The following is a 26,389-nucleotide window of genomic DNA, read 5'->3' on the forward strand; positions in this document are numbered from 1 at the left end:
ATTTCTGTTCATAAGAATTCCAAAGTCTGCTTAAATGAATCAGTTTCTGTAGGGTATTAATAATTCATATCTTACATTTTACTTGGTGCAGTGAAATCTTATCCCCAAGCTGTTTGACTATAATAAGGCTGACTTTTATTTTCCTACCTCTGATTTTAAATATTTCTTTTCTCTCTTTTAAAGGTTTTTCAGATGTGAACTGTTGGCACCTTCGTTTCCGCTGGTCTGGGGATGCTCCTTCAGAACTCCTGAGGAAGTTCAGAAACTATGAAATATGAAATGTCCCTGCTCCATAAAAAAGGGAGAGCAAGAGTGTCCCCTGCGCTGCCAACATACAGTCTTTGTTCATATCTTAATAATGTCATGTTTATATGTCATGTTTGTGAATTGCTGAGTACCGATTGATTCTTCCATCCTTGAACCAGTTCTCATGTTTTTCAAATGAGAAAATATTCAGAAGACTGGTTTCTTTCAATATTTGAATAGATTACTCTTAGATCCAGAGTAGATTGTATTATATGCTTTTTCCTGTTATTGCTATTTATAAAAATCCATTTAAAAATCAATCTCTGCACGGTGTGTTTAAATATTGCATTGATAGACTGTGATCTCTATTAGTGCTGGATGTACAAAAAATGTTTTCTGACTCCTGACTTAAAATGAAATGTGAAATTACTTGTGTAAACCACGTAGAGTGAAATAAATAATTTTCCCAAAGTTCACAAATGAATTTATAATTCAACTGTATTTTTAAAATAATTTGAATAGATATTTCTACTTATAATAATTGTGAATTCAAAAGGCTATGATTTATTTGAGGAAATGATATGGTTTTACAAGATTTCTTCAGGGTTTTATTTATTTTTCCTTTTTTCCCCAAGACTGATTTATAGCACTGATGACTTTTAATGACTTGTCACAGGAGAAAGACTCCAGTACCATGTTCTACCCTATTTTTGTTACCGACTCCTTTCTCAATTGTTGACAAGATTGAGCACTAGCTCTTGTTTACTTTTCCCTCCCATAATGCCTGAGGCCTCCAAATTAGAAATGAGAAACAGCTTCACTTTAATGGGGGTTTATGATGGGTCAAGCTTACATTAAGCACTTTATATACTTGATCCAATTGAACTTAGTACCAGATCTTTTATACTTAAACACTTCCCTGAACTCAAAGTTTAAAAAGGGAGGAAACTGTGCTCTGATAATGCAGTCCTTTGAATGGAAAATAAGAGGAAAACTCGGTTTTTCTTCAGTAATTTGGCTCAATTCCCTAGTGTGTTCAGCACAACCACAATGGGCTGTTCATGCATATAATGGCACACTTTCAAAGCCACTTACTTTTGTGTTGTCGCTCAACTTCATGCCATAGCAAACTGATTATGAAAAGATAATTTTACTTAAAGATTATCAAGCTTCTAAATCAGCTCTAAATGGTGAAGATAATTAGTTTCTTTTATATTAAATACTGAATGAATGAATGAGGCACATATTTCTTGAGAACATTTATTACGTGATGAATATTGTACTAGCATTTGGGTAGGACATAGAAGACTTATGTTTATCCTCTCAAGGAGTTGATATTCTAGTGAAGTAAGACAGGTATGTGAATATCTACAGTTTAAAAGGAGTATATTCAATTAGTTTAAATATAAAATGTGCTTAGAACATGACTAGTAAGCACTATGTGTATTAGTTACTATTCTTAGTATATTGTTATGTGTTAAGTTTTGCATTAATTAACAGAATTGTGACCTCCCTTAACTTCTTTTCTCCAGTTGTGTCTCAGAGGCACTATTTTTTTTTTCTTTATTTCAGCATGTTATGGGGGTACAGATGATTAGGTTACGTATGATGCCCTTACCCTCCCTCCCCCACAAGTCCGAGCTTCAAGTGTGTCCATTCCCCCGGAGGTATGCATCTCACTCATTGTTTGTGCATATGCCCGTCCCCTCCTCCCCCCTCCTGCCTCCCCTAGAGGCACTATTTCTTGCATATACATACTATTTCCTTAGATATCCTGTGTATTTACACACATGTACGTGCTTCTGTTCTTTACACAAATGGTAGTATACTATATTTACTGCCATATACCTTCCATCTACTCAGTTAATATATCTTGGAGATTTTTCATTTTAGTACAGGACTGCTACTTTATTTATTTATTTATTTTTTGAGACAGAGTCTCACTGTGTTGCCCGGGCTAGAGTGCCGTGGCGTCATCCTAGCTCACAGCAACCTCAAACTCCTGGGCTCAAGCAATCCTACTGCCTCAGCCTCCCAAGTAGCTGGGACTACAGGCACGCGCCACCATGCCCGGCTAATTTTTCCTATATATATTTTTAGCTGTCCAATTAATTTCTTTCTATTTTTTTGGTAGAGACGGGGTCTCGCTCTTGCTCAGGCTGGTCTCGAACTCCTGAGCTCAGAACCATCCGCCCACCTCGGCCTCCCAGAGAGCTAGGATTACAGGCGTGAGCCACCGCGCCCAGCCCTTGATTATCATATTCTTAAGCAAACAACAGATGCAATTTGGCAGGTTTCAGAGATCTTAGGGACATTGGAATGAAAAACCCAGGAAAAAGTTCTTGTTCATTAGGATTCTTGCCTTTAGTTTTTTCGGTCTAGGCTAGACTTTGTTGAGTGGCTCAATCTGAAGCACTGTCCTTTGGAACAGTTTATACATCACCTTCCCTAACCCCTAGTACCGGGGAGTGCCCAAGATATAAAGCAATAATCAAACCAGAGTACACATTTCTTCTGGTACCTTCCACAGAGAGAGGAGGAGAACAGGACTTTTTTTTAGTGCTATGGCTACTTGCCTTCTGGGTGTCCTGAATACAATTCTGAAATATTTTTGCTCTTTTAAGTAAAGGGCAACCCTGGAAAACCTAGGCAGAATTCACAATTTCCTATGAAGCTAAATAATTTTCAGTACCCAATGGACACATTCCTAGCCTGTCAAAAATATCCCCCTTGATGAGCAAATTAGAAATGCAAAAAAGACTTTGTAGATATTTCTTATATATCAGAGAGTGGGATAAGGAGAAGATAAGGTTGTTTTCTTGCTTATGAATTTTCATATCCTTTTTTTGTTTAGATCTGATGGTGGTTACAAGATCAATCACAGCAGCAAGTGTCGATGACTAATGCAGTTATTGAGAGGGGTCTTTAATTTCCTGGAGGCAAACACCATTACCCGCCACCTCCACATCACAGACAGCAGATGCCAGGACTACTGGGGAGTCAGTGATGGAAGAAATTATAAAACTGATGCAATTACTGAGAAAATGATGAAATGTCTCACAATGCCAGGCTTCAATTCCCTTTAATTTCAGGTTTTGTGATATGATCAGTATGGCCTTGTCTTCAGTATTATTACTTCTCTGCTCTCTGTGTCACCTCACCCTCATTGTGGGAACACATTTTGCATGAGGCAGCTTATTCTCGTCCTTTCTCTTTCCAGTGGGGCTCTTCTGTTTCTTTCAATGTTTTTGCTTTGATTATTCCTTATATTAATTGTAGAATTTAAGTTAGGTTTGTGGAGACCTGGCTCTTTCTCTGGCTCTAACTTATTGTGGGACTTAGGGGCAAATGACTTTAGCTTTCCGATCTAGTTTCTTCTACCTGTGGCTGAATAAAAGGATCTCCCCTTTGTGGAACACAGGAGCCTGCCAAGGACCAGGCCCAGAGTTGGCCAGTTTAGGACCTTGGGCGGAAGCCAGGACAGTGTGGGAACTGGCAAGGAGTGTGCAGGCCAAATGTAGACGTTAAGGGTTATTGAGGACGGGGAAGGCAGAGAAAGAGGATGTGTCTTCGCCATCATTCCCTTCTAATAACTCTTTCTTTCTTACTGTTCTTTTAACTGAAAGGGCAGACAAAGAAAGGAAAAGATTACAAAGTACATCTATATATACCAGCCCCAAACACCTCAATTATCTTTTCACATTCAGCTGAGTTTGATGTCATTTTTGATAGCATCACACTTCTAAAGACAATGGTGAAGTTTCAATATTAAATACTTTCCAGCTCATTAGACTATTAGTGGAGGCTCTAAAATAGGGTCTAATAATAATGCTAATTGTAACTATTACTTTTAATAGTTTCCAAAGCATTTCCTCATGTATCTTGTTTGAACCTCACAACTAACCTCATTTTCTTGAGGAATTTGTAGCTTTTGTTACATTCTAAAAACCACAATAGAATAGAAAACTTTTTTTTTTGGTAAACCATTGGTTCTTAACTTTAGATTCACCTGGGGAACAGGAAAACCCTGGTTCTCACCTGTGATATTGTGAAATATACTTTCGATCTTTGTACTGTTTCTTCCCATACAGCTCCTAAAACCCTTGGGATCTCTGGAGTGATTGTTTTGTACGTGAATGAGATGACTGGTGGCTGGGGGCCCCTAGACAGCTTCAGGATGGGGGGCTGGTTATTGGAGAGTTGGGACTTTTCAGCCCTACTCCTCAGGAGAGGGGCTGAAGGTTAAGTTGATTACCGGTGGCCCATGATGTAATCAATGACACCTACCTAATGAAGCCTTCATAAAAACTCAACTGGACAGGGTTCAGGGAGGGGCTTCTGGATAGCTGAACACGTGGAGCTTCCTGGAGGGTGGCTGTTCCTAGAGAGGGCATGGAAGCTCCTCACCCCGTCCCACATGCTCCCATGCTTCTCTTCCATCTGGTCTGGAAGATTATCTTGAGAAAACAAAGAAAAATAAACTATGTTAATTTTGCCTCAATTTCTTTCTTTAGGTCCACAATCATATCCTTTGTGATATCCTTTATAATAAATAGGTAAACACAAGTAAAGGATTTCCTTGATTTCTATGAGCCTCTCTAGTAAATTAATCAACCTGAGGGGAAGGTCAGGACCCCGGATTTATAGACCATCTGTCAGACCCAGAGGCCACAACCAGAGATTTGCGACTGGCATCTGCAGTGGGAGACAGTCTTGTGGACTGAGCCATCCGCCTTGTGGGATCTCACGCTATCTCCAGGTAGCGTCACAGTTAAATTGAATTAGAGAACTCCTTGCTGCAGAATCTGCTGGAGAATTGATTGGTTGCTGGTGGGGAGAAATCCTCACACATTTTGGTGACCAGAAGTGAAGCATTCTGCATAAGAGGATAGGAAAAACGCTTTGGTTTTTCCTGTATCTCAATACCACCCCCACCCATCCCAGAGATTTTGATTTTATTGTTTCTGGATAGGAATTTTACAACTTTAGGTAATTCTAATGTGTAGCTAAGTTTGAGGACCACAGTGATTTAAACAAATACAGGTTGTAGGTGAAATGGTTAATGCCTTGATAGCTCTCTCTCTTCCATGCCACCAGTTATTTCTAGGGGACCCCATGGCCCCAGGTGCACTCCGCCTGGGCTCCCAAACGGGTCTATGACTTGCAGCCACTGCCTTGTCTCTGCCCCAGCTCTCTCGTCCTCACCTCCAGCCCAGGAGGCTACTTGGAGCGCCCCCTGCCCCTGCTGCGGGGCGCTGAGCACCTGTCTGCCGGAAGAATGGTGGCTCTTCTCTCTGCAGCTGCCGTCTCACCAGTATTCTTCTCTTGCACAGTTTCTCAGGGTCTGGGAATCACCCCCTAACCATGTGGTGACAGATCCTGGCTGCCTGGCCTGACGGGGAGCACAGACACAGCTCTCTCTGACACATCCTCCTCTTCTCTCACCTTGGCCCCATCCAAACACCTTCCCTCCCCGAGCTTCCAAAAAGGAACACCTGGGCAGATGAAGGACAAAAGACTCCGAATGTGTGTGTGTGTGTGTGTGTGTGTGTTTGTGTGTGTATATGTGTGTGTGTGTGCGTGTGTGTGTAGAAGGGAGAGAGGTGTGGTGTGTCTTCACTAGTAGCAGCTAGCTAGCTAAAAATGCTCAGTTTTTGAAATTCTGTCAGTGTTCACACTAGAAATGTGGCACGGAAAATGTTAGAAATAGAAGCTGTCAATCATATGATGTGAAGGTTGTAGCTGTGTGGCCACAGGCAAGTCTCTTCTCTGAGTCTGTTTCCTCCCTTAAAACGTAAAATGAAACCACGAAAATTGTGGATCAAATCCAGACTGGTTGATTTAAAAAGTTCTCTTCAGGTCTAAATTCAAGGACTCGGGAGACAATGTATCACAACAAGGTCACTACACTGGCAGAACACACATTGTTCATGGTGTAAAGTGTGTTGGCGAAGAGGGTAGCTCTGGAGATAGCGCGCTTACCAGCAGTGTGACCAGCAGGAAGTTCATTAACCTCCCTGTGTCTCAGTTTCCTCATCTATAAAATGGAGACAGCACAGACATTATTAACAGTAGTGCTATAGTTTGAATGTGGTGCTCCTCCAAAATTCATGTTGAAATTTAATCCCCATTGTGGTGAGATTAAGAGGTGGGGGGGCCTTTTGGGAAGTGATTAAGCCATTAGGACTCTACCCTCATCAATAGGTAAATGTCCTTATAAAAGAGGTTCAGGGAGAGTTCTCCCTTTCTTGCCATTCTGCTCCCTAGGCCCTGTAAGGACACAGTGTTCCTTCCCTTTGAAGGATGCAGCAACAAGGCACCATGTCAAAAATGAAGACTGGCCCCTCACACGACACCAAACCTGTGATTTTGGACTTCTCAGCCTCCAGAACTGTGAAAAATAAATTTCTGTTGCTAGTCAATTACCCAGTATTCCTGGTATTTTGTTACAGCAGCACAAATGGGCTAAAACAAGCAGCATCTGGGAAAGAAAATTAGAGTGATTAAAACCATTTTTTTCCCCCAGCACGTTCCCATTTTCTAGAATGGTTCTCCAGCACCACCCAGGAGCTTGTTACAAATGCAAATTTTTGGAAGCCACCCCAGACCTACTGAATTGGAATCTGTGAGGGATAAGGCCCAGGAATCTGTTTTGACAGCCTCTTCAGGGGATTCTTATGCATGCTGAAGTTTGAGCAGAACTGTTCTAGAACCTTGCTCCCAAAAGTGTGGTCCAAACCCCAGCGCCATTGGCATCAGCTGGGAACTTATCAGACCTGCAGCATCTTGGGCCTCATTCTGGGGTTGCTAAATTGTAATCTGTGTTTTAACAAGATTTCCAGGTATTTCTTTGCTTGAGAAGCAATGCCCTAGAAATGCATCTCTATATGTAACCAATAACCATATGTGTCCATTAAAATTAATTGAAATTAAATAATATTATAAATACAATTCCTTATTAACACTAGCCACATTTCAAGTACTCTCAATAGTCACATGGAGCTAGTGGTTACCATATTGGACAGTGCAGATTATAGAACATTTCTATCATCTCAGAAAGTTTTATTGGACAGTGTAGCTCTAGAATAATTATTACCATCATTTTTTATAGTCAGAGACCATCTGGATGGAGAAAATTACCTGGGACAAAGTTAACAATCTCTATTGTTTACAAGAGGCAGGCAGGTGAAGTAAATGAGTGAGGTAGGCCAATTATGAGAGAACCAAGAGCACAAACACAATGGTAAGTGGCCAGTGACACTCAGTCTCCATGCTGGGGCGACAATAGGGAGTGGTGCAGACAGTGGCAATCTGACAAAAGTATGTTTTGATAAAGTATGTTTAGTTACCACAGAGGAGGCTAGGCCCAGGCTAGGTTAGATAGTTCTATTTTTGTTTAAGAAGCTAGAAATCTGGATTTTTAAATATGATTCTTAAATTGTGATCACTAAACTAAAATTTTAAAAATGCTGCACTGACCAAGGAAACATTACTGAAGGCCTAATTTGACCTTGGTTTTGCAACCTAGACATCAAACTGGCCTATTCTGTCTTGCCAAAGTTAGTTGTTTGCCTTGTGTATATCTTATTTTCCTGCTTCCCTTTCTTCTTTCTTTTCTTCTTTTGATCTCATCTTTGCGTTCCCTTCCCTTTTCGTCTTCTCTTCCGCCTACTCTAATTTTTCTTCATTCAGTAAGCATTTATTGAATGCTTTCTGTGTGCCAGGCACTCTGCTAGGGATTCAAGCTATAAAGATGAACCAACATTGCCCCTCCCCTCAAAGAGCCCACAGTTTAGTGGGGGACTCAAACATGAATGTAGATAATGACAGCACAACTTGAGGAGCACTATAGTAGAGATATATTCAAAGCCCTACGGGGTGGTAGATAAAGGAGTAAACCAACTTTGTGGGGGAGGAGTCAGGGAGGGGCATTCATGGAGGTGTGGATATATGGGTTTTGAAGAATGAGTAGGAGTTCTCCAGGATGATGGGCTGGAATGAGAGTGGGGGAAAGTATTTTTAGTGGAAGGAACAGCTTGTAGATTTGACAACACTTAGCATGTTTGGAAATAGAATATTCCTGGGTGGCTGATATGTAGGGCATGTAAAATTGCTTATTTGACCTCCTTGTTCTTAAAAGCCTGTCAGCCAGCCAGCCCCTCTCCATCACTGTTGGAGCCACCTCCACCTCTCCCCAGGGTCCCCTCACCACACCTCGTGGCCCCTGGATCCACAACCTTCCTCCTGAGTCCTCTCTTCACCTCCCTCTTCTGTCTCCCTTCTTCACTCCTCTCCATCCACAAGGTCTCCCTCTGTCTACTTCAAATTCTTGTCACTCAGAGAAGGTCAGCAACCCCCAAACCCCTATTCCCACACTCAGTTTCAGTGAGTGAAGCTATCCAGTGTTCAACCAACCAGAGGGAGGAAAAGATGCTGAGATTGTTGACCCACCTCCATTAGTAGTCATATCAATGACTCTGAGGACCTTATTTGGATCCCAATTCAAACAAACTGTTAAAAATTGGAGGCAGTTTATGAGACAATTAAAAATTTGAACACTGGATATTATTGATCCACATTTTAAGGCGTGATAATGTTATTGTGGTCATGTTAAAACAAAGAATCTTTATCTTTAGAGATGCATCAGATATTTATGGATGAAAGAATATGAGGTCTGGGATTTGCTTCAAAATAATATAGGAGGGGAGGGGAAGTGGATGGGGGTGCAGATGAAAAGAGATTGGCAGAGCATTGATGATTCAATGGGAGATGAGTACATAGGAGCTGCCTATATTATATTATATTGTAGAATATTATATTATTCTAGACTTTCTACATATAAATATGTTTTCATACATATTATGTTTGAAATAATTCATGCTATTGTTTGAATTGTGTCCCCAAAATTGTGTCCCCCAAAATATGTTGAAATTCTACCCCCCTACCTCAGAATGTGACCTTAATTAGAAATGGGATATTTTCAGGCCAGGCGCGGTGGCTCACGCCTGTGATCCTAGCTCTCTGGGAGGCCAAGGTGGGCAGATTGTTTGAGCTCAGGAATTCGAAACCAGCCTGAGCAAGAGCGAGATCCCGTCTCTACTAAAAATAGAAAGAAATTAATCGGACAACTAAAAATACATAGAAAAAATTAGCCGGGCATGGTGGCGCATGCCTGTAGTCCCAGCTACTTGGGAGGCTGAGGCAGGAGGATCGCTTGAGCCCAGGAGTTTGAGGTTGCTGTGAGCTAGGCTGACGCCATGGCATTCACTCTAGCCCGGGCAAAAAGAGTGAGACTCTGTCTCAAAAAAAAAAAAAAAAAAAAGAAATGGGATATTTTCAGAGTAATAAAGTTCAGATGAGGTCATTAGGGTGAGCCCCAATCCAATATGGCTGGGATCCTCCTAAGAACAGGAATGTGAAGACAGACACACAAGTGACGACAGAAGCCGAGATCGGAGTGATGCCGCTGCGAGCCAAGGAATGCCAAGGACTGTTGGCCACCACCAGCAGCTGGAAGGAGTAAGGGAGGATCTGACCCTGGAGAGGGCATGGCCCTGTTGAAACCTTGATTTCTAGCCTTCACAACTGTGAAACAACAAATTTCTATTGGTTGAAGTCACTTGGTTTTTGGTTCTTCGTTACAGCAGCCCCAGGAAATGAATACACTCCAGCATGAAACATTAAAATAACAAATATCAATATTTCCCTTCCTTAAAGTTTCTTCTTTTTTTTCTCCGCTTCTTCATCTACCACATCATAATCTGAAAACCTTCACTATGTGTCCACCTTGGGTACGACGCTCTGTTACTTTGAATAAGGAGAATGACACAGAACTGAAACTCCAAGAGTGGGAGGATGAGGGGGAGGTGAAGACGGAGGGATTCACAGAAACCTAGACGAAGGTGTGAACAACCACCTCACCAATCCACACAGCCTCACCAGGCCTCTTGCATGCCCGGAGTAAGCCATGCTCCTCTGAGCCACTGTTAGTTCTTCTGGGATCACCAGACCTGATTTTTGATCCTAGCACTGCCATCTTCTAACTTGGAGATGGTGGGTAAACCGTTAAATACAAAACCTGATTTTCTCCCCAGTAAAGGGAGGGTGTTGGGTTACACCAGGAAACCTTCCTTGCTCCCCTGACACTGGCTCAGAAGCTCTCTCGGCACCTGAGCTAACCTGCACCTACAGTGGTGTGCATCACAGTCTCGCCATCAGTCATCGTCTGTTGCTGCGGCAAGTCTGGGAGCTCCCTGAGGCAGGAACTGTCTTGTTCACCATTGGATCCCCTTGCTGAGCACCCAGCTTCACCCAGAGGAGATGCTCGATGAAAGCAGCCTGCCACAACAACACTGTAATAATGGTGAATCTGTACAAACATACTGTAGAAATTCTCTTTCAGAGGGCTAGAGAAGAAGTCATTTATCTGTGTGTATCTTTTTTAACGCTTTACTCTGGGCTCTGCCAGGTACTGCTCTTGCATATTCCTATTTTGGGGTCAGTTTCTGAGGGTCCCCCTCCCCTATTCCCAGCACCAGGGCCTCCACTTCACTGTGCTATGGCACTGGCTATGCATTGGCTACAATGACCAAAACTATGCTGAGGACAACTAAAATGCTTCTCCAGGGTAGATTTTTGTGTGAGTGTCAAAGGTTTTGTGCTTTTTTAGTGATGAGGGTTAAGTTTTACAACTGGATTCAAAGAGGAAGCAAGAAAGTGACATAGTACTATGGGTGTTTAACAGGAACTTGGAAGGATTTTTCTTTGCTCAAGGGAAGACATCAGAACTCTAAATATGCATGTACAGTTGAAGCCCTCAAGAAAAACAAGCCAGGGAAAGCACTTCAAACAAATGCATGTTGGTTTCTGCTGAGTATCATATGAGCTCTTTCCTTAGGAATGATTCCACTTCAAGAAAAAGGAGAATTTCAGGATGCAAAGTTACCGTATGAAAAACACGTAATCTGATATTTAGTGAATTAAGAGAGTGCTACATCAAGATTTTAGCATTTCGATGAACTTGACTTATAAAAAAACTGGCCATTTCTTTACAAGGTGACATCTAAGATCTAAACTACTATGCTTCTCTGAGTAGAATTTTTTCTATTCTACTTTCAAAATTCTCCAAAGTAGTTTCTACCTAGATTAAAAATTGATGGAGGACATGACAAAGAAATGTAATGGCTTTTCCCCCCCAGCAATATATTCACATGGTACCTTGAAAACAAAAATCTTCAAATCTGTAAGCTCGGGTCACCTTTCTGTAGAAGGTCACAAGATGGCAGCATTGGGCTGATAGTATCAGAAGGCTCCACCCAGAAAGCATTTCCTAGTGGCTGTGATGGTGCAAACAGACTTCAGAACTGGTTGTTTCTTTGCCTCTACATCTCTACAGTGTGGTCTGCTAGTATTGTTTTCCACTGCAGGAATTTCATGAATAAAACCTAGAGGGGCCAGAAGAAATCTTAAACAATCTAGCAATTCTGCAAGTTGCTCCGGCCAGTGCTGATGTCGATGTTGCATAGAAAAGAAATACTTTTGTCAACAAAGGGAATACGTATGTGTCAAGAATCTGAAACTTTTTGCTCTCTGAGACTTTGTGGTCAGAGGTAAGACTGATGTGGAAGCTTAGATACACATTTTAGGTTGTTAGGGAAAAAGGTGTAGAGAGGTGTTACAACACTGAAAATACTAATAGAATTAAATATCACTAAATAATGTTATGATGAATCATCACTAGATAGTAGCCTTCAACCTGGTAGGGATATGTCTGTCTTGTTGACCACTGTATCCCTAGCATATGAAAAAGTTTGCACATATCGATTACCTTTTCCGCTGAATCATGGTGTTATTTGCTGTTTCCTCGACACTGAAACTTTTGGAGAATGGGCTCAGAGGAAGCTATTGCTGGGCTATATAATCCCTTCTTCCCCCTCCCAGCCTTATTTCTGCTCCTACCTTGAATATCCTCAGTATACTTCCTATCCCAGGGATCTATACTAATGTTTCCCAAAGTGTAGTCAATAGACACCCCTGCATCTCATTTTAAAAAGTGTAGATTCCTGGGCTTACCCAAGATCTGCAGAATCAGAATCTCCAACAGTGAGGTCCAAGGATTATGTTTTTAATTAGCTTTCCTAGGTGATTCTTCTAATGTTTGAGAAACTCTGACATAGAAAGAACCTCTTACAACCTTGGAGCTTGGTGGGTCAAGGAAGATACTTCCTCAAATAGCCTGTGAGGTAAGAAAAGAGAGAAAAGAATGGAAGTTTAGACCCTGATTGACCCCCACACATCCCAGTATCAGTCAGTCAAGCCTACCTTAATATCTCCCAGAGCAGAAGTTGAACCACCACATTGCCAACAAGGAACAGAAAGTAACAGGAATTACTGTTATCATTCAGGCTGCATTTAGTTTTGCACCAGTTATTTTAAATGCTGGAACATGGGGCTAGAGGGGTAATGTAGAAGGGATGGATAAATTTTGTAATCTAATAAAATTATAAACTTTCTAAAAAGTAGATATTAAGACCATAAACCCTCAGCTTGGAATTTATTAGCCTTTTTCTTTTGAAATTGCTGTCTTACCACCATGACACTCAATTGTTTCCAGTAAGGATTTGCCCAGGGGTCAATTTCAGCAGCAGCTCTAGGGACTAATAACTGGTTCAGTAGCGAGTCAGACATTGAACAGCAAATATAACTAGCAAACGAACATATGGCAAAACTTAGATACCCTACTGGTAATCAAAGAAAAGCTAATTAAACAAAACTTAGCATGCTTCCCTAGTCAATTAGCCAAAAAAAAAAAAAGCTGCAAGTGATAATAACTAATGTATTAATAGATGAGGGTTCCATGATCCCAGCTTTCTTATGTATTACTGGTGGCACTATACATTGATACACGTCTTTAGCATGTAATTTATGAATATGAATTTAGAACCATGAACATGTTCATATCCTTTGCCTTAATATGCTCATTCTTGGAATTGTAGATCTTAAAGAAATAACACAAAATATGCAAAAAAGCTTATATCACAAAGTTGTGCATCACAACATTACATAGCAAAGAAAAAAAAAAGAGATTACTGAAGTATGCAATAATTGATTCCTTAAATTTGATGCAGCTATTGCACAGTCTATTATAGAGCTGTTAAAAATCATAGATAAAGGCAAAGGAGCAGCAAAAACCTCATGAAATAATTTTAATAAAAAATGTAAAATATAATATATATGATATTATTTTCTTTGCATCTCTGTATGTTTGAAATAGTCAATGATTTAATTTGTAATGTAATTATACATATCAATATAGGACAGGAAGGAAATGCACCATAGTGATAAAATCTGTGTGCTAAGGTGCTGGATTATGGATAATTATTTTTGTTTTCTCTATTTCCCAAGTTTTCTGTAAGTTAGAGTTTCAGCTATCTCCTGTTTGCCCCTCAAGACCTACTCTGTGCCCTGTTCTTAGCTGCAGAGGCTGACCGGTTTGGCCAATGGGGAAGCCCCAGCTGGAGAACAGACAAGGGAGATGAGTGAGATGGTGTATTATTAGGTCATTAAATACGAAATGTCCAATTGCTAATCTAAAGTGTCATTTATTACATCTCAAACAAGAAGCAGTACAATTAAAATAAAGTATGTGCCTAAACTATTGACACAGTTTTGCCATCTTAATGGTAGCTTGTTTATGCCAGCAGCGAAGCCTGGAGAGCGAGTGGCGAAAGATGTTTTCCACGGCTTGTTGAGAATTCAATATTTTCCTTATAAGAAGTGGTCCAAAGCCTGGCAGAAGTGGCAGTCCGTTGGTACAAGGTCTGGTAGATACAGTGAATGACACAGAGTTTCCAAGTCCAGCCTCTGTAGTTTGAGCGGTGTTGTTTGTGCCACATGTGGTTGAGTGTTGTCTTGCAAGAGGAATGGCCTGTCTCTATTGACCAATCTTGGCTGCTTAATTGCAAGGATCCTCATCATTTCATCCAATTGGTTGCAGTAGACATCTGCTGTAATTGATTGATCAGGTTTCATGAAGCTGTAGTGGATAATATCAACGCTGGACCAACAAATAGACACCATTAGCTTTTTTGGACGAATATTCAGTTTTGAACTGTGTTTTGGCACGTCATCTTCAGCCAACCATTATACCAAATGCCTGTGATTGTCAAAAATAATCCATTTGTCATCACATGTAATGATACAGTGTAGAAATGGTTCACCTTTATGTTGTGGCAGCAAAGAAAGGCAAGCTTCAAGATGATTTCTCTTATGATGCTCATTTAATTCATGCGGAACCCATCTATCCAGCTTCTTTACCTTGCTCATTTGTTTCAAATGGTCTAATATTGTTGGGTTAGTAACATCAAACCGTGCTGCTAATTCCCTAGTAGGCTGAGTTGGATTCACTTCCACTACAGCTTTCAGCGCATCATTATCCACCTTGGTCTCAGGTCACCCATGTGGCTCGTTTTCGAGATTAAAATCACTAGAATGGAACTTCTCAAACCATCAACGTACTGTACTGTGCATTCATTAGCCACATCCCTCCCAAACACTTCATTGATATTTCAAGCTATCTGCGCTGCATTGGTTCTGCAACAGAACTCATATTCGAAAATAACACGAATTTTTGACTTATCCATGATTTCACAAAAATTGCTCTAAAAAAATTTGAAAGATAATCACAGCCAAAATGTGTGTTTGAAAGACTGAAGATGTACCTTCACAATAAAAATAAAATGAGAAGTGTCAAAATGAAATGTCAGAGATATCAGCTGTCAAGCTCAGTACTTAAGGAATCAGACATTTCATACTTAATAATCTATCCCAGCTCCCTCCCCAAAAGGATCACCTTGAACTGGTTGTGTACCTTGAAGGGAGGTTACTGCTCCCATAGGGCAGCCGTCTCCTCAGAACTTTCTACTTTTGGATTTCAGTGACTGTTTCCTCCCCTTTTAGGGGTGGTGACAGTTCAGTTATTCCTTGTGGTTTCTTTACACTCTCCCCATACCTTTGTAAATAGTCTCTTTATTAAATCTGTATAGAATTGTCCTAAATTGAGTTTGCCTTCTGTTTCTTGCTGAGATCCTGTTTCATAGGGGCAGTTGGATACTTTTATAATTTTTTTTTTTTTTTCAGGTGTCTTGTTCTATCGCCTGGGCTAGAGTGCAGTGGGATCATCACAGCTCACTGCAAACTTTTCGGCTCAAGTGATCCTCCAACCTCATCCTCCTGAAAAGCTGGGACTACAGGTGTGTGCCACCACACCTGGTTAATTTTTGTAGAGACAGGGGTCTTGCTCTTGCTCAGGGATGGTCTCTTGAACTCCTGGCCTCAAGCTATCCTCCTGCCTCGGCCTCCCAAAGTGCTAGAATTACAGGCACGAGCCACTGCACCCAGCTTACTTTTATCAATTTTAAAAGGTGGACAGCATCCACAGAACCTGTGACATAGTGACCTAGAAGAGTCATGATTAGAAAATGTTATAGCTTTGTGGTAGGTTTTATCTGGAAAGATGAAAATCTCTCTTTATTTCCCCAATAGCCAAACATTATCCCCCATGAGAAATCCTCAAATGCTGGAGTAATAATAACAGATAGTAAAAAAGAGCAACTAAAATATTGAAATGTGAAAATACAGTCTAGTCTGTAGCAGGCTGGATGTTTTAAACAGACAATCTTGAGAAAAATGGTTAGAGTGTTTTTTTTTTTTTTAAATGAAGCTTAAAAAGCAGTGGGGAGGAAACAAAGAATAATTCAGAAAGACATACTACTTGAAGGTAGTGCTGATGTATTAATACATGCTAGAAATGAGTGGCTCAGGAAGCATCAATCTGCCTGAGCAGTGGTCATTTTTCAAGTCTGGATGAATGTAAACCAAAATCAAATTGTCATGAGTGGATCTGAACGATATATTGGCTAATTTTCATGGCAAAAGCAGAAACAGGAAAAGCAACACATAACAGCATCTCTGAGCTTCATTGTTTGAATTTTTGAAATAAATTAGTTTCTAGAACGAATCTACCCTCAAGTCAGTCTTACAAAGGAGTTGGAACTGTGCCATGATATACGTGTAGGTATGAAAAAAATTCATAGAGTTACAATCTCACCTGGGAAAAGTTGTGTAAGCAGAAGCAGTAACTGAGAGTGGGTCTCACAGACCTCCCATCACTCCCTTCTTTTATAAATGACCCTTGTCCCTCTGCAAGGAAGGCTCCAGACCCACATTCTTTGTAAGGCTAGTCTTTATCTGTCTCTTTTATGAGACAGAGGTAATGAGAACACACCCAGAGGGCATTGGAGTTAGTAGAGGCTATGATCACAGAAATTATTACTGGAGCATCTTGAATCGTTAATAAAAAATTCCAGGAAGCCAAGTAGTTTCTGGGGAGGTTATGGAGCTAAGGAGAAGGGAGGGGAGACAGAGGTAGAAAGGAAAGGGACAGTTTCCAAGAATTAACTCTTTTGAGAGGTCACAAGGTAAAGAATACTTTTACTTCTGTTCTTTCTTCTCCCTGGAATGGAACAGAGTAGCAGAAGGAGAAGCTTCCCCATTCTGTCTAGGGTATTTGTGTAGACTATGCTTCTAGAACTGCTTGATCACAGTGATTTCTTGTGCCCAATTCGTGATACCTACACAAGGACTGACCATTGTCTTCCAATTCTGCATGAAAATGATGATGTGGGTTAAGACTCTTGCTGTAGAAAATGTCATACATATTTTAATTTTCTTTGAAGTTTTTTTTTTTTTTTTGTAAAATCAAAAGATTGGAAACAACTCTAATGGTCATCAACAGGGATTTGGTTAAACAAATTATGATCCATCTGTTCTGAGGCAGTGAGCTCTACCTGCAGAGGACATTTGAATTAGCAGAGGCCACTTTTAATGAGCAAACTCTTTATATAGAAAGATAGTATATATCTTTAAATAACAAAAGCAAGGTTCAGGACGAATATATGTATATATTCTTTTATGTGCATAAAGAGTGCATTGAAAGGAAAAATCTGAAACTAATAACTGGTAGATTCCAGGAAGTGGACCTTGTTGGCCGGAGGACAAGAGTGAGAGGGAGCCACTGTGATTTTGAACCATGAGAATGTGATACACATTCAATAAGCAAATTAATATCATTTAATAAAAAAAAATCTCTGCTTTGTCTTGCTATGAAGTAAGATTATTGGTGTTTGAATTCTTGACTAGTCTCTAGTATACCTAATGTTCCTTTTAGCTTTTCTAAAATATTTCTTGAAAATAAGACAGAAATTTGTTTTTGCTTATATATATATATTTTGTATACAAATTGGTTTTTATGTATATATACATATTTTAAACTTATTTGTGTGTATGTCCTCAAATCTGTGTGTATGTACGGGGGGCATATATGTGTGTGTGTGTGCGTGTGTGTGTGTATGTTGGTGAGTGGATATATTCCAAATCAACCATTAAGGACAGGAATAAGTTTCCAGCCAAGGTATCAATGTGTGAAAGGGCCAGAAATTGCTTGTCTGTTCTGTGGGATAGTGTGAGCCAGTCTAACCGGTCTTACGGAGTCATGTTGGGCAGCATTGTGAGAGAGGGTCTGAAAGATGTTAGGGCCAAATTATGAGGGGCTGTGTGTATGAAGCTATGGAGTTTGGCCTTTACTCTGCCAGCCATGGGGATCTACTGGAAAGCAGGGGAGAGAGGTGGTCAGAACAGTGCCTAGAAAGAGGCAATGGTGACGGTGACTAAACAGCCTTACCCAGGCCAGGGATACCAGAAGAGAAGGCTCCTCCAAATCAGGTTTTGCTTCCCAGGGATACAGTATCTTATATTTAGGGGTCATTGACACATATCATAGAGTTGACATATATTTTTAAAAAAATTGTAGCGGACTGGAGCTGGAATGAAGAATGTAACCCAGGCTGGGGAATTATATTTGTAAAACAAATCATGAGCTGTAAGAGGCATCAAAAAAAAAAAAAAAAAAATCTGGATCAGAGAGAATGTCAGAATAGCCTCCTCATGCAGTCCCAAACACTTCCCCAGCTAGAGTCAACTCTGGGCAGCTTTGTACATCAACTCCCAGGGAACTTGTTCCCCCCTTTATCCAGCTCAGAGAGACAAAAGAGCAAAGAATATTCCACTCTTTCAGTAACATGAATCAAATGGCTTCTTTCATCCCTGTCCAATGGCTCCTTCAAGCAGAAACAGTCTAGGAGGGACCTCTTCTGGGGAAAGGGGAAAAGAATAACAGCATGCGATCCCATCGTCAGTTCTTTGCCTGTAAACTAGCTGTGGTCTGTTTTGGAGGTTAAATGAGATGAGCACTCATCCCAGGGCCTGGCCTGTGGTTAGGGCTCAGAAAATGGCAGTTACTACTCACAATGCTTTGATGTAGAAGTAATTATTATTACCACTTAGTGGATAAGGGGATAAGGAAATTAAGGCTCCGAGAGGTTATGTACCCTGCCCAAAGTTACACAGCAAAAAAGGGAAGGAGCCTAGATTTGAAGCCTGGTGGCTCTGGCCTCAAAGTTCCTGTTCTTTCCACTCCTTTAAGCTACTTCACAAATCAGCTTGCAAAGCTGGATTCAGACCACACCTTAAGATGTTCAAGGGCTGTAAGGCTTTGTTTACAATACCAGATACAGTACTTCCTATTTCCAGAGGAGTGGCTATGGGGCAAACTACAGAAAGCGGAGAAAATAAGTAAGCCTTTTCAGGGCCTGCACCCCACCCAGTCTCACTAGAAGTGGAGCAGACAAGCACAGTGTACAGGAGAGGATTTTGAAAGGGTCTGGGCTATACTGACGTATTGAGAGAAAATGACTTTGGAAAACATTCACTCCCAATTTTGTCTCATGTGTATATTACTGATGTCTTGTCTTGATATATCATAATGTTAATCATAAGATTTCACAGATGTGTATAAACTGGGAAGACCTAGTGAAATGTAACCAGTCTCCTAACAGTGTCCCAATTAGTCATATTTTCACAGTGATAACTTAGGAGAACATCTTTCATTATAGTGGAGAAAATCCTCCAAAGCAGGGACTGTAAACTATAGCTGTGGGCCAAATACAGCCCACTCTCTGTTTTTGTAAATAAAGTTTTATTGGAAAACAGTCACATGCATTTGTTTACAGATTACCTGTGGCTGCTTTCATGATACAAAGGCAGAGTTAAATACAATAGTTAACAACAAAAACCACATGGCCTGCAAAGCCTAAAATATTTATTGGCTGATCTTTTATAGAAAAAGTTTGCTAACCTCCTCACTAGAAGAAGCATGTAAGGAAAGTTAAGTGCAGAATTTCTGTGCTCCAACATCCTAAACACCAATTGTTTCAAAACATTAACACCCTGTCTCCACTAACATTTGTGTGTTAACATCTGGAAGACAAGTAACTTTTAGATGAACATTGTGTGTATGCATCTCTTGGAATGACTTCTGGTATCAGATAAAATGTGTCTGAAGTTCCCGTTCTGGACAAATACTCTGAGAATTTTGTCTCAAATGAATATGTTTGGGAGGGAAATATACTTCCGCAAAGTCTTTGTGGACACATGTGATGTAGGAGGTTTTAACAGAGTAAAAATTAAAAGAACAAAGGGGCTCTGAGATCCTTGGGTTGGGGATGAGAGGATTTATGAGTCTAGTGGATTGGAGCTGTGCCCCACCTCAGCACCCAAGGAAGAAGTTTACCAATCCTAGTCTCTTCTCCATCCCTGACCTCAGGCACAGAAAGCATCAACAGCATAAAGCCCATGAGCCATCTTCTCTGTCACTAGATTCTTCTAAATGGCCTGCGATACCAACAGAGATCCAGCCTTGTTCACACATGCCTCCCCTGGTGGCCCAGCAGCAGACAAAGCACATCCACTCTTTAGGCCATGAGAGACTGTCCCTAGACCCAGGACTGATGAGTATGTGTGGGGGAGGGTGGGAAGGAAATGGAAATAACTCATTTCCTGTGGCATCTAGTCTATGAGCCTGGGTAGGCTTGACTGATCAGCTTCATGCAGGTTGGGAAGGAAACTAGTTGTTGGAATAAGAGCTGAAACCTCTAAGTTTTCTCCATCAGGGCTTCAGATAGAATGGGCCATCTGTTTTACCTGAAAATTCCAGTCTCAGAGCTTCTGTCTCTCTAACCACTGCAGGAGTTAAGACTTAGGTATTATTATTAGTATTATTGTTTCCACTTTGGCATATAGAGAGGGCCTGAGGCCAGGTGTTTTTGGGGACAGGGGCACATTGGGGAACAAGACCTCCAGAAGTGGGCATCCCCTCCAGAGGAGACTTGAAATATAAGCTTTGCACATGTCCTAGGCCAGCCCTATGTCTGAGTTCCTTTTTCCACTGCCTCACTACACAATGATGCTGCCATTAATGAAACCTCAGGGGATGAAATTCCCTTTACAATGAACATGGTGTGTTAAAACAAAATAACAGCTTCATAAATCATGCTAAACTGTGCTGCAATACATCAGGTGGTTCAGCTGCAATATTCCTGCGAATCTATGCAGTCAGGGCACAAATCTCTTCAGACACAGTTTTGATTTATTCCCAAAGTTAAAGGAAAACAGTTTACTCTCTCTCATTGGAGACTCTATCTCTCATCCCTCAGGTATTCTGAGACTTCTTGCTTTCTAGTCCTCACAGCCACAAAATTCATTCAACAAAATTATTTATTGGGGGCTCACTACAAACCAGATAAGGGGATTTAGTAGTTACACACACACACACACACACACACACACACACACACACGCAGGGAGAAATTAAGCAAATATTCACACTAAAGCATCACAAAGCATGATATGTTATGAAGAAAAAGAATAAAATGGTATGAAAACACAGAAGAAGGGGGCCTGACCAATTTGATGGGAGGATTACATTGGAACATGTGTAAAATTCCTAAGGTGGGAAACAATTTGATCCCTTCAGGGAACTAAAAGAACTGGCCAGAGAATGAAGGGGAGGCCAGCAGGGGAGGCCGTAACCCTGTCATGCAGGGTCACGGAGAGCCACGGGGTCATGCTAGTGATGTTAGTCTTTATTGTAAGACTATATTGTAAGACTTTATTTGTAAGACTTTATTGTTAGACTTTATTGTAACCACGTGGGAATTCCCAAAAGGGTTTTCAGGAGAAGGGTTAGAAAACCAAATATGCATTTTTAAAGACAGTTTTATTTTATGGAGAATGGACTGGAGGGAGGAAGAGTGGATGTAGGAGACAATTAGAGGTTGAAAAGTAGGCGAGATGAGAGGTGGTGTTGATCTAGACTCTGTAGTAGTGGTAGACATGGAGCAAAGTGGATTCTCAGCACATTTAGGGGTAAACTCGTGGCACTTGGGATGGATAGGAAAGGCGGTGAGGGACAGGGAAGTATCAGGATGATTCCAAGAGGGTATGACCTGCTCCATGGCTGGAAATGCCACAAACTGGTATGAGAAATGAGTAGGACCCGGATTTAGAAGGGAAGGGATAATTTTCAAAACATTCACTTCAGCCTATTTATGTTTAAAGCCTTTGAACTCTGATCAGGAAGTTGCAGGATTTAATTTCTACTAAAGGAAGTAGGTAGAGAAAAACACTTGGAGGGGGAGGGAAACCTTGATATTATATTTATAACCCCTTCTGCCCTCCCAAGAGGGCTCTGATTGCTGGGAATGCTGACGCCAGACCACAGGGACAAGGCTGAATTGCCGTGTACCATAAAAGAGTGAAAAAGTTGGGGTCTTGAAGGAAAATCCTCAAGACTGTGTGCCGTGTGAGGTTGGGTGAGAAAAAATCGCTCCAGAGCATGCACAGGGGGTTGGTAGTGGGTGAAGGAACTTGGGAGAAGAGAAATGTGGACAGAGGATTTGAAAGTTTCCTTTGAGAAGAAGAGTGCACTGAAAGACTCTTCCACACCTACCCCCAACCCCCAATATCTTCCATGAATTTTCTTTTGCTCACCACGGAGAGAGCTGACATGTGAGTTGCATGGAGGCCAGGCTGAAAGCGAACCACTCTCTGGGAGATGCAGGTGGGGTTGACTCGCAAAAGCAAAGGTCCTCATCTGCTTGCCTCCTGGTTCAATCTGCCCTTTCAGTGCTAGAAGACAAGGAAATGGAAGAAAAAGAAGGAAAGGAAAAAATAAGGAAAGGGAAGGCAATGGGAAAGGAGGGAGGGGTACACAGTCAGGCTGTTGTCCTCTGCCCTCTTTTAAATTAAAACTATTATAGGTGAGGGATTGTGTATATTAAATTGACTCATGCTAAGGCAAAGGTTAGTGAATTTGAAAAGGAGGGTAGCATGTTCAACCCTTCTTCCCCCTTCCCACTTTTTTGGGGGAGTATTCTAGTGGTGAAGTATGGATCTGTGTGCTGATTCATACATTTCTTCATTCCTTCATCAAAAATTTGAGTACCTTTTCTATGCTAGGTAGAGGTACAAAGATGAGAGATATGGTCCCTTTACACATTCTCAGGGAATTCACCATTTAGTGGGAAGAGACAAAAACAGGCAGAGGTAGTGCAACGTGATTCTTGCTATAATAAGGAATGGGAGAATTTAAAAGGGGTTTCCGAATCAGCCTGGGAGATTGCAGGAATGCAACCCAGGAGGTGACTTGAAGAAATAATATGAATTTTCCTGGCAGTTGATGGTGGGGTGAAGAAGGAAGTTATATCTGATAGGTGGAAACAAACAAAAAATTTACTGGGGCTGATTTAAACAGAAACTTATTGGAAGGATATTGAATAGTTTGTAGAATTGCCAGGAAGCCTGCAAAGCCACTTTTGGAAAATGGGGCAGGAATGAATTAGACTAGGGAGAGTCTAAGATCACAGTAGAATGATGCCACAAAACCAGTCTGGTGTAGACACTACTGTCCTGCTGCTGAACACTGTAAACCCCAATTGCAGCCCTGGTCTTGCTGCTCCTAGAAGTCCCTGTGGCTGCCATTGTGGCCTCTGCCCATCACCAGCATGGAGCCTAACCCTACCTGCTTTTTGTAGTAATAGATCTCAACTGAAAGTTGGAGGTGGATACATCTTATTGGCTGGGCCTAGGTCACATGCTGCCTGTCTAGCTGCAAGGGAGGCCGGGAAGGCAAGTACTGTGGCTTTTTCAGCTTCTGTGATGAGGGTGCAGGTGGGGGTGGATTACAGCCTCACACCTAGATTCAAAAGGAGAGCAAGTCCCCTAAATAAGAAGGGATTTCGAATGCTAGGCAGCCCTCTTCCTCTAATGATGAGACAACGGTGAAAAGCAAGAGAAGACAGATATTCCAGGTAGTTGCATGTGGACATGTTAAAAAGACCCAAAGGCACGAACCAGCATGCAGTACTTGGAGGCCTTCCTATAACTCAAAAGGAGATGAGGGAGAAGGGAGGAAGGACAGGAAGGCAGGCAGCGGACTTGTTTTCAAGGTCCTATGCCTGTAAGTTTTGAATTTCCTATTTACAGGAGTGTGGCAGACACAATTGACTGCCTACTCAGTCTCATCTATCTTTTTCCCTACCCAGTGGAATTCCTCTTTTAATTTGGGCAGCAGTACACCCAGCTAAAAACATTTACTTCCCCAGAATTCCTAGTGGTAGCCATGTTACATAGTTTGGGTAAATGAGACATAAATAAGGGTTCTAGCCTCTCCCCTTCCTGACTGAATGCAAATATGTGGTATGGAGATGTAGCAACAATACTGTGACTATGAGGCAACAATCAGGGGATGAGGCCTACATATTAAAAATGTTAAAGCAGAAAGATGGAAGGAGCCCTGTTTTCTGTTCCATCTGAGAATTTCCTAGTCCCAGATTTCTTTCTTTCTTTTTAAAATGGTGACAAATTACTATTTGAGACATTATTTCTTATTTGTTTATTTGAAATAATATCTTGAATAATAAATATGACAAGAAAAAAAGCTACAGCTGCCAAATGAAGCTATCTTTCACAGCTTGTAGAGCACAACTTAAAAGTAAAATTGATCATTAATTGTGCAATATATATTTGCCTTTTTGATGGAATGTTTTAATTTATAATTTTGGGTCTCTTGATTTTATGGATTAACATTTTAGTATAGAGTCAAAAAATTTTCAACTTTTAAACTGAAACAAACAAAAGAAGTTATACACTATTTCAGTCTCTTGAACCCAGGAATGATATTTGTCTCCTATTTTCTTGGGACAAATCTCTATATGTTTAAGCGAAGTTGGGTTTTCTGTTGTTTGCAGCTAAATGTGATCCTTACTGATAAAGGGAAGGAGACCAGCTAGGAAACCAATGCAGTTCCTTATAAGTGACTTGAATGGGGGTAGAAGCCGGATACTGGGCACAGAGGATGGACTGAAGATGTAAATTTGCTGAGTGTGTATGTTCAGTCAAGTTTCACATGGGACTGGGTCTGTGTGGGTGGAATCCAGTTCAGGTAACCAGAAAACTATACCCAAACCTTGATGTGTCAGAGGCATCGGTAAGAGCACCTGGGAAGCCTGGGGCGGGAGAGATATGGTGAAAGTGGGTGAAAGGGAACAGAAAGGGGATGTGCAGAATCCCAAAGACTAACCTCACAATTTTCTTTTCTTATTTAAAATATAATAAATACTGGTTCAAAATGGAAATTTTGTTTTTATTTCTTTGAGACAGAATCTCGTTCCATCACCCTGGCTAGGGTGCAGTGGTGTCATCATAGCTCACAGCAACTTCAAACTCCTGGGGGCTCAAGGGATCCTCCTGCCTCCGCGTCCTGAGCAGCTGGGACTATAGGAACATGCCACCACGTCAGGCTAATTTTTCTATTTTTAAGTAGAGCCCTCTCGCTCTTGCTTTGGCTGGTCTCGAACCCGAGCTTAAAGCAATCCTCCCCCGCCTTGGGCTTCCGGCGTGCTAGGATTACAAGCTTGAGCCACCGCGCTCAGCCTCAGTATAGAAGTCTTGGAAAACCCGGTTAAGCCGAAAACTATCTATTAAGAAAATTAAAATCCCCCCAAATCACACCACCCAGAGACAATAATCACTAATAACACTTTGGTGTATTCCTCTCCAGCCTCCGGTCATTCTTGGTTTTTCTCTTTCTCCCCCATTCTTCTCACATAGATGGGTGTACAAATGAATAGTTTCACAAAAATGTATTCATAATATAGTATACCGTTTTCTAATCTGTCCTAATTTTTGCATTTGGCAATGCATTGGGAAGTCCTTGCCGAGACATTAACCTCATTTCAATGGCTACATGCATAGTGTTCCATTACGTGGATGTATCTAACACGTTTTATAAATAGAACTTTAACATTTCTTTTATCTCCAATTTCACATCACTTTTGGGTGTGGCGGGGAAACTGTTGTAGGTGATTCTGGAGTGGAAAGAAAGGTGGCATAGCTTTGCCCTTAGTTTCAGTGAGATGATAGCTTGCTCAGGCTGTCATAACCGGAAAACTTCCGTCAGTATTTATATTCTTTTTCTATCTATTTTGCCAACTAGCTCTTCACGTTGAGCACAAAGACTCCAAAACTGTTCCCTTGCCTTTTAGGACAGGGAAAGGTTTTCCCCTAGATGTAAATAGTTTATGTTTGCAGTACTGACAGTTATTGGTTTTTCTCTGGTGTATTAAACCTCTCCGTAGTCGCGCCATTTAGCTGGCAAGTATGGGAAACAAGGGAGGAAGAATAAGGATTTTCGGTTGAGGGTGTCTATTGAAAAATAAAACGGAAGAACCCACTTCCGCAGCGAGCAGGGTTCGAACCTGCGCGGGGAGACCCCATTGGATTTCAAGTCCAACGCCTTAACCACTCGGCCATCGCTGCCATGGAGAAAAGAAGAAGGCGGAGACACTTTAGTGTAACAGCGACTGCGCTCGCGCCAGGCCCACAAATGGGGCAGGGCCTGCAACCTCCTTTGAGCTCCTCTGAGAGGAGACCGGGGCTGAGGGCTCGGGTTGCGAGAACTACAGCGTGGACGCGAAGAAATAATAGAAATCACCTTAAGTAGGGCTACATTCAGATCTTAGACACCCTTCATTTCGCTGCGTTCTGAAAATCGTAACCTCGCTTGGCTTCTGGTCACTGATCTGGTTTTTGCACTCCCGCTTTTTTATTATGTCTACGAGAGAGCCGTGAAACAAAGATCTGTCCTGTTCCGTGCTGCGGGCCCGCGCTCCCGAAAATTTCCGCATTT

The 26,389-nt window shown here is 41.3% G+C and overlaps 1 protein-coding gene and 1 non-coding gene across 2 annotated transcripts in view; one reads left to right on the forward strand and one right to left on the reverse strand.

Moving 5' to 3' along the window:
* Positions 1 to 730, forward strand: part of DNAJC12 (DnaJ (Hsp40) homolog, subfamily C, member 12) — a 50,047-nt gene extending 49,317 nt beyond the window's left edge. The window contains exon 5 of the mRNA XM_012659019.1: positions 184 to 730. Coding sequence (XP_012514473.1) covers positions 184 to 278 — 95 coding nt within the window. The 3' untranslated portion in view covers positions 279 to 730. The remainder of the gene's footprint in view (positions 1 to 183) is intronic.
* Positions 731 to 25,937: 25,207 nt separating this feature from the next.
* Positions 25,938 to 26,019, reverse strand: TRNAS-UGA. Its single transcript has one exon. It is a non-coding gene; the product is annotated as a tRNA-Ser (tRNA).
* Positions 26,020 to 26,389: the final 370 nt, after the last annotated feature.

This window comes from Propithecus coquereli, unplaced genomic scaffold, assembly GCF_000956105.1.
Source record: "Propithecus coquereli isolate 6110/MARCELLA unplaced genomic scaffold, Pcoq_1.0 Scaffold117, whole genome shotgun sequence".
In the NCBI taxonomy this organism is placed as follows: Eukaryota; Metazoa; Chordata; class Mammalia; order Primates; family Indriidae; genus Propithecus; species Propithecus coquereli.